Raw genomic sequence first — 12,112 nt, 5'->3', positions numbered from 1 at the left:
GTTTCATCCTTTTTTATTGAGAAACCAGGTGCATTCAGGTTGAGTATCCCTCATCCAAAATGTCTGGGTTCAACAGTGGGGTGGGCGTTTGGTTCAAACAGCTAAGATGCCACTCAGGACACTCACAGCCCAAACTGGAGTGACTGGGTTGATCCACTTCCAATGGCAGCTCCTACTAACGTGCATGCTTGGAGGCAGCAGTGGCGGCTCAAGTACTTGGGTTCCAGCCACCCATATGGGAGACCCCGATGGAGTTCCAGGCTCCTGGCTTTGGCTCATACCAGCCCGGTTCTTGCAGGCATTTTTGGATAAATGAGTTCTGTGTTTTTTCTCTCTCCCTCCCTCTCCCTCTTTCTCTGCCTTTGAAGTAAATTTAAAAAAATAAATTTCAACAACTAAAATATGGTTGGGACCAGAAGCACTTCAGAATTCATACTTTTTCTGCGCACAGACAATGAGCCATCTTGGGACCCAAGTCTAAGTACAGAATTCATGGCGTCTCACGTATTCCTTACACTGCCTGACGGCAACTCTGCACATTTTTCCAGTGTGTCTACATTTTGCCTGGGACTGTCACATGGAGTCAGGTGTGCCATTTCCCACTCAGGTCATGTCCATGCCCAACGTTCTTCAGATTTTGGAGCCTTTTGGATTAGGGATGCTCAACCTTTTACGAGAGCTCTGATTTCCCAGAAAAACAAGAGTATTAGCTCTGGAGCCGTGCTACGGTGTACACCGAGGCACTGTGCACACCCACCTGGCTGTTGACGTTCACGTTGACGCTGGGCCGTGGGGACAGCTGAGGACTGCTCTCCATCTCCAGCAGTTTGAGCTTCTCTGCAGTTTCTTTCAGAGCTGAAAAGCATGGCAACACAGCCCATTAGTCTGCCAGGCTATCCCAGGTGTGGGAGGGTACGGATTTAAGTTTTGTCTTTTTTTCCTCAATACCACTGTCATCTACTAAAATTAATAATCCAAGTAAACACACAAAAAATGTATTTCCTCTCCATAACCAAATTCTCTTAATTTGATTAAGAGCTAATCCTAAGCAGGAACTGTGGGGAGCAACTCGGACTAGACTAAGTTACTGGAATTAAGACTTATTCTATGCATCTGCTCTCCCACAATATGGTGCTGAGAAGGGAGTAACAGCTTCTACACAGCTGCCTCCAGTTCAACCAATAAACTGTAGGACCTGCTCCTGATTGGAGGAGAGCAGCATACTCAGCGTGTGTGTACCAGAGTTGGGATTGGTGGAAGAGGACTATAAAGGAGGAAAGAGACAACATGCACGAGGAACATCTAAGGGGAACATCTATCTGAAGGAACACCTGAGCAGCCCCCGAGAGAGCCGGCCGGCGGTGTGCCGCTCCCCCGCGGAAGTGGGGAAAGTGGCAGGGGGAACCGCCCTTCCACGGAGGTGGAAGGGACGGTAGCCAACCCGGGAAGAACCAGCAGCAAACCCGGGGAGGGCCGAGCAGATGAAAGAACAACGCAGGGTCCTGTGTCGTTCCTCCACGAAGACGGGGAGCGACAGAAACACTGCCTTCTATCTGCACCACTCCTAACAGACAACTGGATACAGAATCTCAGTGGCATGTGTGGTTAAGATTCACCCAGGAGCTGGCATGTGGTACAGTGGGTTAAGCCACTGCCTGCAATGCTGGCATCCTGTATGAGAGCTGGTTCTAGTCTTGGCTGCCCCAATTCTGATCCAGCTCCCTGGTAATGCATCTGGGAAAGCAATGGATGATGGCCCCCGTTCTCAGGCCCCTGCCATCCATGTGGGGGACCTGGGTGGATCCTTTTCTTCCCTTGGCACAATCCAATCTCAGGTGTAATCTTAGTACTTCACCATCTTTCTTCAGTGGCCCTAAGTACGCATTGCCTAAAACTAAACTCGTGTGGCGCAAGCTGATGAAGGACACTTTCTTATCAATGCACTGATCCATTATATAATACATTGATGTCATCAGGCAGGTTACAGGACAAGCATTTCGCCTTCATGGTTACCTTCCAAGCTGCAAAATACATTATAAATAAAAAACCTTCTAACCATTGAAGAAGTAATAATTTTAAACAAAACTCATCTTCAAATAAAATCCAAATTAACTACTCTGAAGTACTCTTGTTTTGTAGGGATTAATATGATCTAAACTTGAATTTTTATTTTACACTGTTACTTGACAAGAAGTTGCTGAATGCCTAATAATTTCTATATAATCAGGTAGAAGAAAGGAGGGGAGAACTCTGTGTAAAGGGATCCTCTAGAAGCATCCATAAATTAATCCAGAGGATTCTCTCCGATTGCACGTTAGAGCCACATGGGGAGCTTGCCGGAAATTCTGATTCCAGGGCGCGTTCAAACCCACTGTCTCAGCGTCTCTGGAGGTGCAGTTCTGCCCTGGCAGTTCTGAGAATTCTCCAGGTAGCAATGAAGAACCACCAGGGCTAAAATCAAGTCACCACCATCTAAAGCGCATCCCTGGCTACTGAACCGCCATCTGCTGGTTTTCCTGTGCTTCCAATTAGCTGACTGCATTTTTAACACGATGATGTTGGGATCACAACTGCTTTGGTTTATGCTGGTAAGTTAACACTTCTTTTAGTTGAAATAGAGCTGCTTCGTCTGCTTCTGTTTAGCTGAGCAATGTTCTGAGATGCAGGACAATCGACTGCCCAAAGTGACCTCCATAACTACTTACCTATGTGAACGAAGATTTTGACATTACAACTAAAATAAGATCCTCCATACAAAGACTAGTAAGACCTTACCATAACAATTATTTTCACTGATTGAGTAAATGTTAGCTCTCTGAAGTGAGTTAAATTCACGAAACCCTTACACTACATAAGTATTTCTTCTGCCACAACCGTCACAGCTGGTGTACTTTCTCCAAGGAGGGGTCACTAATACTCAGGTACCTACTTTTATTGCACAGCAGAAACAACTAAAAAACTCTTCCCTACACCAATGCAAATTCCACTTCTCTATACATGTAAATTGCTCACCAGTACAGTCCCATAAAATAAACTCTTTGATATACCACACTTGAAAATAACTGCTGAATATCACATCTCATTTAATCTTTACTTTCCTAGGCGTCCCTAGTTCATTCAGCCATGCTGTCCTCTGCTAAAAACTATGTGTTCAATAAACGCTTGCTAATCAAACACCATTATAGTGTTGAAGAAATTAAACTTTAAGAATTTCTATAATGGGAGTTGGCATTGTGGTGCAGCAAGTAAAACTGACACTTGGAATGCCAGCACCCCTTAACAGAGTGAAGGTGTGAGTGCCTGCTACTCTACCTACTCCCCATCCAGCTTCCTGCTCAGGAACCTGGGAAGGCAGCAGATACAGCCCAACTACTTGGGTCCCTGCCACCCACATGGGAAACGCAGATGGAGTTCTAGGCTCCTGGCTGTGGCTCGGCCCAGCCCCAGTTGCTGTGGGCATTTGGGGAGTGAACCAGCAGATGGAAGCTCTCTCAATCTCTCTATCTCTCTTTCTCTGTCCCTCCAACTTCTCCTTACTTCTACTTCTCCTTCTTTCTCTGTCACTCTCTACCTTTCAAATAAATAAATCATACATGTCATGTAATGAACATAAAAATGAAATCAACACAATGATCTTTATAAAAGGAGGCTGTTTTTATTTTAACCCTGGAAACATTCTGCATTACCTAGTCCTGCTTCTGGTTGAGTCTAAACCCTGATGTCTTTGGTTCTCTACGCCTGCTATCATTCTAGGGATGAAGAGCAAGTACTTGTAACAAGCAGTAGAGCTGAGGACACGGCTGTCAAAACCAGCCCAAACCAAAAGAAACTACTACAGAGAGAGTGCATGAGAAACATTATGGAGGATTTTAAAAAATCTACCTAGTACTACCTTTAAAAAATCAAATTCAAGCATTATTCTGAAACTACCAACACAATAAATAACAAATAAAAAGTTAACTCTTGCTTCTCTAACCTTAGACCAACAAAGAAACCCAATGTAAAGATGGCAGATGCCAAAAGCCACAGCAGCCATGACGTATGAGAACACTTCTTTAGCTGTGCGTCCATGGTAGTTACTTGGAAAGCAAAAGAACAGGCTTCCAGCACCACGTATGACAGTGCTCAGCACGCTGGTGGCCAGAAGCACCGTGTGACTTCCCACGGACGCTGCCCTCTAACTGCTGACTCCTATCCTCTCTTCTGCACCCTTCAGACCCAGCAGCGTACTCGGTGGTGTCTAACTCTGCCCCGGGCAGAGCCATGGAAACACACGCTGCTTTACAACGTGCACGCTCTGCACCGGCCCCATCAGGAGACTCCTGTTTCAAATCAGCACAGGCTCCGACACCCAGCCAGGCCCCAGACGTTCTCCATGAGCAATTCACTTTCTCCCTTTCCTCTGAAAAAGTTAAAATAGGCAGCCTTCTTCCTGTATTACTTCTCTTCCTGAGACTAGGCAACAGTCTTCCTCATTAGGAACAAAATATCAAGTATCTTAAAAAGCTCATGGAAAATGAAAAGATGTATTTATTTTGATGCAAAATAATTCGGAACTCCATGAATAGCTTTTTCATAATACACATTTTCTGTGAACTTCTGAAGACACCCTTTCTATGCCCGGCTTTCAATTTCTTGCACCAAGACAAACTTCTCTTTTAATTCCATTTTTCCACAAACCTGAGGGGCCCTCATACCTTCTCGAGGCTCATGGAATGTGCAAACACCCATGAGTTCTATGCCCTGGAAGACCTGCAGGGAAACATTCTTTTCTTTCTCCTTTGCACTTGGGAAGCAAAGTACAAATCAAGTTTGAAACCTTGTAAATGTTTAATGACTTATAAACAACACACAAGTTTAACGGCCTCAATTATATTACCCTACATATTTCAATGATCCCTTCAGTCAAAAAAAGAAAAGGGCAAGAAGACATAACTACTTTGAATGAAATTGTAAAACTGACTCTTACCTAAAATACTCCTGGAGGACCTGATTTAAAGATCTCACTTCAAAGGAAGATAAAATTAAAAGCTATTATGGAATATGACAGAACACTGACTTACTCCCACAGTCGACCACAGGCTCCTCGGATCCCGTCTGCCTAGTGGTTGTGTTCATTTCACCCGGTGTCTGGGAGGTTTCCATGGTGTCAGAGGTACCACCACCACCACCAATGGCTGTTTCCAGCAGGTCTGGGCTTTCTAGTAAATTGATACTCAGAGGCAAGCTGCAAACATAATAGAAAACTTACTTAGAACAAGAAGGTTATCATGAAAAAAAAAAAAAAAAAGGAAAACAGTAACAAAGCTCTTTGTAGAAAAAAAAGGTGGAGAGTTTATATCCCAACTGGCTTCATTTCTCTCTAAAAACCCTTTCAGGCAAACTCCTTCCAACTGAGATGGTGTAAAAGGACTGGCTTAGACTCCTACTGCAGTAACCCAAGGAGGAAAACACTAAACAAATTTCTAGACACCAGCCACGAAGCAACAGAAGACAGAGACAACCAACAGGTGGGGTGAGCCCTGTGATTGCCTCGAGAGAATTTCCAGGCCACAGTGCAGAGGCGAAAAGTGAGGCGGAACACGTCAGACTCCTGTGCTTGAGAAGATGGGGCTGAGAGAGCAGAGAGACCAGGGCAGCCAGGAGAGTGCCAGAGAGAGCGAGCAGCAAACAGGCCTCCTGGAGCTTGGCAGCAGGTCCCCACAAGTGTGTGGCAGAGTGCTGATCGGAGCGCGAGTGTGGAGGAACTGCCCAAGGCTCAGGAAGGAACTCGGTGGACAGCTCAGAGGGGACCACGGGCACTCACCTGGAGCTGGGCTGCAAACACACAGGGCCACAGGGCGCCGAGTATTCGGGCAGGTCTTGCCTCCACAGCGGAGGGCAATTAACCCAGACTGAGCACTGCAACACCTGCCTGACGCGCTATGACAGCAAAACCTGGAAAGATTAAACTGCTTCCAGGCAACTTCACTTCACCCCAGAACGAAGCTCAAGATTCATGGAAACTCAGTACCAACATGTCTGGCATCCAACAAAGAGAAATCCAGGGTCAAACATCCACTGCAGGATTACCAGGCACGCAAAGAGGCAGAAAAAGATATCCCCATTTAAGAAAAGAATCAATTAACTGGAAACTGACCTAGAACAAACCACATGTTGGAATGAGCAGATAAAGACATCAGAACTTGTAACTATATTCCATATGTTCTAAATACTAGCCAGAGGCATGGAAGATATAAAAAAAGATTCAAAATCAAACTTCTAGAGAAAAAATACATTACTGAGATGAAAAACCCATCAGGGTGGGTGTCTGGCACGGCAGTTAAGATGCCACTCAGGACACCTGCTTCCAGCTCTGCTCCTGATTTCATCTTCCTGCTAATGTGCACTATGGGAGGCAGCAGGTGAAGGCTGACATATTTGGGCCCCTGTCACTTATGTGGGAGATCTGGATGCCGTTCAGGTTCCTGGCTTCGGCTCCTGATCCAGCCCTGGCTGTTGTGGCCATCTGGGGAGTGAACTGGCAGATGGAGATCCCTTTGTCTCTCTAACTTGGCCTTTCAAATAAGCAAATATATCTCTAAAAAAAGAAAGAAAAACACACTGGATGGAATTGATATAGATTAGATGCTAGAAAAAAATACCAAATTCAAAAGCATAGGCAATAGAAACTATTCAAAACAAAACACAAAGATAAAAAATATTCCAGAACATTAAAAGAACATTGGTTAGTTGTGGGATAACTAGAGTCTCAAAATAGAGGTAATACAGAACAAATATTTTTGAATAAATAATGGCTCAAGGGGGCTGGCACTGTGACATAGTGGGAAAAGCCACCACCTGCAGTGCCAGCATCCTATATGGGTGCCAGTTCAAGTCCCAGCTGCTCCACTTCTGATCCAACTCCCTGCTAATGTGCCTGGGAAAGCAGTGAAAGATGGCTCAAGTACTTGGGCCCCTGCACCCAGGTGGGAGACCCAGATGAAGCCCCTGGCTTCTGCCTTCTGACTGGCCCAGTTCCAGCCCTTGCAGCCATTTGGGGAGTGAACCAGTGAATGGAAGACCCCCCCCCCCACCTCTCCCTCTAACTGCCTTTCAAATAAATAAAATTTTTAAAGTGAATAATGTGGTACATGACTTATATCTTAATAAAGCAGATGAAAGAGGTAAAATAAATACAATGTCACATGTACAAGTCATAACCAAAAAAATTCATTTCAAAAAATATTAATAGAAAACCCTTGCAGAAGCAAAATGACACCAGATGAATATATGGATCTAAACAACGGAAGGCAGAGTATTGGAAAAGGCAGGTATGAAGGTAACACACAGAGGGGTTTCTCCTTAATGTTTACAGTGTCTGAAGACATAAGAGATTGTTTAAACAAAAATAATGACAATGTATTCTGGCTTATGACATATATACAAATAAAACCCTTGACAAAAGAGAGCAGAACTGGGAATAAAGAAGTGGAAGAACATTAATATGAGGTTCTTGCAGTAGGCATAAAATGCACGATACCGCTTGAGAGTAGACGATGATAAAGATGTACACTCTCAAAAATTACTAATAAGAAAACAGTTACAGCTAAGGAGTGAATAAAGGAAATGAACAGAATATGAAATACTGATTAATGAAAAGGAAACACAGCAAGAGGAAATACTTACACTTAATCATACTGAACATTTAGAAATGGTCGAAACATCCAGTCTTCAAATGCAGAGACTTGTCAGTTAAGAAGCAGAATCCAATTACATACTGCCCACACAAAACACAATTTATATGTAACAGATCAAAAAGATTAAAAGCAAAAGGATAAAAATATACCATGGTAACAGTAGTCAAAGAAAGGTAGAAGAGACATGCTGATAGCAAAGTCAAGTTCACAGCAAAGGGGTGAATTCAGAGACTGTAACAACCCGGAACACTTATCACCCCAAAGACAGAACTTAAAATACATGAGCCAAAACTGGTAAAACTGCAGACGGAAGTGCACAACTCTATAATCATAGCTGGATATTTCTACACTGTTCTCTTAGTAACTGACAGAACAAGCAGGCAGAAAACCAACAATACAGTAAACTTAACACTAACAGTCCATAGAGACATATATTTCCACTGGACAGTTACCTGCCAGGCACGCCAGGCTAGTATGTCCTGGGGATCTTAAGGTGATGGAGGGATAATTGGCTTTCCTGGAAGCTGAGGACATGCAGGACTATCAGGGAAGTCTGGGAGGAGAAGGAAGCCTGGGTACAGGCCAAAGCCAGAAGAGGGAGTGAGGTACAGGAAGACTAGTGTAACTCTGTGACGCAGATTGGTGGCTGAGCGGGATACCTGCCACCGTTTCATAGAAAGTCCTTCAGCTGGAGACAGTCATCAGCACATTGGCTTCTAAGATCCGGCCGGGACTCTGCTTGACCTGGGTTCCCACGTCCGCCTGGCTTCCAAGGCTTTCTCTCCTGGCCCTTGTGCTATCTGGGCCTCTGCTGCCATGCTCACACCACACACTATGGCAGGACCCACCGTCTCCCCAGTTCCCCAGCCCCAGGCTTGGATGCCTCCCTTGCACTGACTGGCAGACTGCTCCAACCAATCCTCAACCACCGCCAGGCCAGGAGCTCTCTGTTACCCATTTACCTATATCCTGGTTTTTTTTTCTTAAAGATTTTTTATTTGAAAGGCAGAGTCAGAGAGAGAGAGAGAGAGAGAGAGAGAGATAAAGAGATCAATCCTCCATCCACTGGTTCACTCCCCAAATGGCCACAATGGCCAGGGTTGAGCCAGGCCAAAGCCAGGAGCTTCTTACGGTTCTCCCACGTGGGTGTGGGAGCCCAAGGACTTGGGCCATCTACTGCTTTCCCAGGCCACAACGGAGAGCTGGATCAGAAGTGGTGCAGCCAGGACTCTAATCAGGTCCCATATGGAATGTCGGCATTGTTAAGTGGCAGCTTATGCACACACCACAACACTGGCCCCTACCTGCAAGCTTACTGAATCCAATGTTCACGGGTACGGATTATACTTGAGTTCTTTACATTTGAAACACTATTCTCAACCAGGTATAGGAATGACACATTCATCGGTACAGAGCTGAACAACAAGCAGGACGGTATTTTCTCTGGCCTGTCAGAATTAACTGCCCCTGAGAGAGACAAACAGGCAGTGACAGTATTTTAGAGTTACACTGGGAGAAGAAAAGATTTTTGAATTCTTTAAAATATTTTTAAAAACTGATTTTGATTTGCTTATTTACCTTCCTGTCTTCATCTGCTTCAAAAGACAGAATTTTCAAGTTTTTAAAGCGAGGTAAAACGGACACTGAGTAATTTATTCAAAACAAAATTCTTTCTCTTATATTATCTGATCATTTCAAACAAAAATATTTTGATCCTAAAAAACAAAGCTGACTCTCAAAGCACTCTGCAGACACAGCACAGATGCGGGAGAGCCGCAGGAGAATGGGAGGTATCCTGTGAGCGGAAGAAAGCGAGGAAGGGGGAAAGGCTGACAGGGAGGAACCGGGAGAACGCGGGCTCCAGGTCATTTCTGAGTGTCTCTGTGCTGACAGACCACCTTTCCACAACCCCCTTTCCTGCACACGGCCCCAGGTGCACACCTCGAAAGCTCTCGTAGAATTCTAGGCGGTGTGCCCACGTGCGTGTCCACGTCCTCGCCTTCCCCTCTAAGAGGGACCTCACAGGGTTGTTGTGAGGCTCAAACAAGACACGTGCACGTCGGCCAGCGCTGCAGCTCACTAGGCTAATCCTCCGCCTTGTGGCACTGGCACACCAGGTTCTAGTCCCGGTCGGGGCGCCGGATTCTGTCCCGGTTGCCCCTCTTCCAGGCCAGCTCTCTGCTGTGGCCAGGGAATGCAGTGGAGGATGGCCCAAGTCCTTGGGCCCTGCACCCCATGGGAGACCAGGAGAAGCACCTGGTTCCTGCCATCGGATCAGCGCGGTGCACCGGCCGCAGCGGCCATTGGAGGGTGAACCAACGGCAAAGGAAGACCTTTCTCTCTCTCTCTCTCTCTCACTGTCCACTCTGCCTGTCAAAAAACAAAAAAACACGTGCACGTGAAGATGCTGTAAAGACATAAACAATACCGTGGATCAAACAGGAATTGGAAAGGAAAATATTTTGAACTAAATGGAGGCACAGCATAACCAAATTTGTGAGGTGATACTAAGGCAGTATGTAGATGAGAAGTAAAGCACATGACCGGGGCCAGGTGATTAAGATGTTGGCTAAGGCCAGCGCCGCGGCTCACTGGGCTAATCCTCCACCTGTGGCGCTGGCACCCCGGGTTCTAGTCCCAGTTGGGGTGCCGGATTCTGTCCCGGTTGCTCCTCTTCCAGTCCAGCTCTCTGCTGTGGCCCGGGAGTGCAGTGGAGGATGGCCCAAGTGCTTGGGCCCTGCACCTGCATGGGAGACCAGGAGGAAGCACCTGGCTCCCGGCTTCGGATCGTTGGCATGGTGCGCCGGCTATAGCGGCCATTTTGGGGGTGAACCAACGGAAAGGAAGACCTTTCTCTCTGTCTAAATCTGCCTGTCCAAAAAAAAAAAAGGATGTTGGCTAAGACACCCGGGTTGCACACTGGAATGTCTGCACTTAACTAGTTCCAGCTTCTGACTCCAACCATCTGTACATGTGGACCATGGGGAGGCAGCAGTGGTGGCCCAAGTAAGTGGATTTCTGCCATGCGTGGGGAAAACCTGGATTGTGCTCCTGGCTCCTGGCTTTGGCCTGGTTCAGCCTGCCACTGTGAGATCTGGAGAATTAACCAGAAGATTAGAGTTCTAGACTGTGGGGGAGGCTGAATCCTGAGAGGCCTAGAGGAAACTTCCTGAGCCTGCCTCGAATTTGAAAACCTGTCTTTAAGTTTCAAATCCCTGGTAGCAAACACCCCAGCCCCAGGGCACTTTTGCCTAAGGATCATTAAGGTGGTATAACAGGAGTGGCTAAGACCCTTTTGCATCACATCATCCCACCCCTTGCCCGCATCCGCTCATCCGCTCCGTACCTCAGATATATATACACCTCCCTTTCACAATAAAGTGAGACCCTGCTTCGACTGGGCTCCACACTGTGCCTGATTGCCTCCCGGGTTTGGGGAAGGCTGAGTGGCAGGTGGCGCACTTCCCCTCCTCCTCGGTCAGGGCAAGCTGCGGGCAGCCTGCCTAATTCTCCGGTGGTGGTGAGGAACAGTCACCTCACTAGACCCTCTTGCTCTACTTCTCAAATAAAAATCCTATTAGAAAGAAAGCTAGCTCTCCATCAGTGGCCTAAGCTTACACCTTGAAAAACAGGAATAAGATGAGGAAATTAAAGTCCAAAGTAAGAAGAAAGGAAATAATAAAGATTAAAGGAAAAATAGGTCAAAATCAATTAAACCAAGAGTTAGCTCTTAAGAAGCTCAATAGAGGGATCAGCACTGTGGCATAGTGGGTAAAGCCACCACCTGTGATGCTGCCATCCTATGGGGGGTGGGGAGTTTGTGTCCTGGCTGCCCCACTTCTGATCCAGCTCCTTGCTAATGGCCTGGGAAAGCAGCAAAAGATAAACCAAGAGGTTGGGTTCCTGCCACCCACTTGGGAGACCTGGATAAACCTGCTGGCTCCTGGCTCTGACCTGGCCCAGTCCCAGCTATTGTAGCCACTGGGGGAAGCAGATGAAAGATCACTCTGTCTCTCCCTCTTTCTCTGTACCACTTTCAAATAAATAAATAAATCTTTAAAAAAAAAAAAAGCAGTTCAATATAATTGGTAACTTCTAGGTAGACTAATCATGAAAAAATACATATTTATCAGTATCAGGAATGACACCACTATGGGTCCCACATATATGAAAATGGTCAAAGGGAATACCATGAGCTTTAAGCCAACAAACTCGACATGTGGATGGCATGGACGGATCCTTGGGCTCCTGGCTCTGGCCAGGCATGCAGGCCTCTGCTGCCCTCACGGGAGGTCTGGGTTGCATCCCAACGCCTGGCTTCAGCCCCAGCTCAGTCCTGGCTGTTGTGGGCATTTGGAGAATGAATCAGGGATGGGAGCTATCTGTCCCTCAAATACATTTTTTTAAAAAAATATTTTTTAAGAGATTTATTT

The 12,112-nt window shown here is 46.1% G+C and overlaps 1 protein-coding gene across 7 annotated transcripts in view; it reads right to left on the bottom strand.

The window, feature by feature from the left end:
* EPB41L5 (erythrocyte membrane protein band 4.1 like 5) overlaps positions 1-12,112 on the bottom strand; it is a 125,476-nt gene that overhangs the window by 24,342 nt on the left and 89,022 nt on the right. For all 7 annotated transcript variants that reach the window (XM_089329341.1, XM_089329344.1, XM_089329345.1 and 4 more), the window contains exons 17-18: positions 5,064-5,227; positions 758-855 (exon numbers count right to left, since the gene is read on the bottom strand). In XM_089329341.1, coding sequence (XP_089185467.1) covers positions 758-855; positions 5,064-5,227 — 262 coding nt within the window. The remainder of the gene's footprint in view (positions 1-757; positions 856-5,063; positions 5,228-12,112) is intronic.

The sequence above is a fragment of the Oryctolagus cuniculus genome, chromosome 3, assembly GCF_051225735.1.
Source record: "Oryctolagus cuniculus isolate XC-2025 breed Fujian yellow rabbit chromosome 3, ASM5122573v1, whole genome shotgun sequence".
Classification (NCBI taxonomy): domain Eukaryota; kingdom Metazoa; phylum Chordata; class Mammalia; order Lagomorpha; family Leporidae; genus Oryctolagus; species Oryctolagus cuniculus.
Note: the sequence above shows the minus strand (reverse complement) of the source record. Positions and strands in the feature narration are given on the sequence as shown.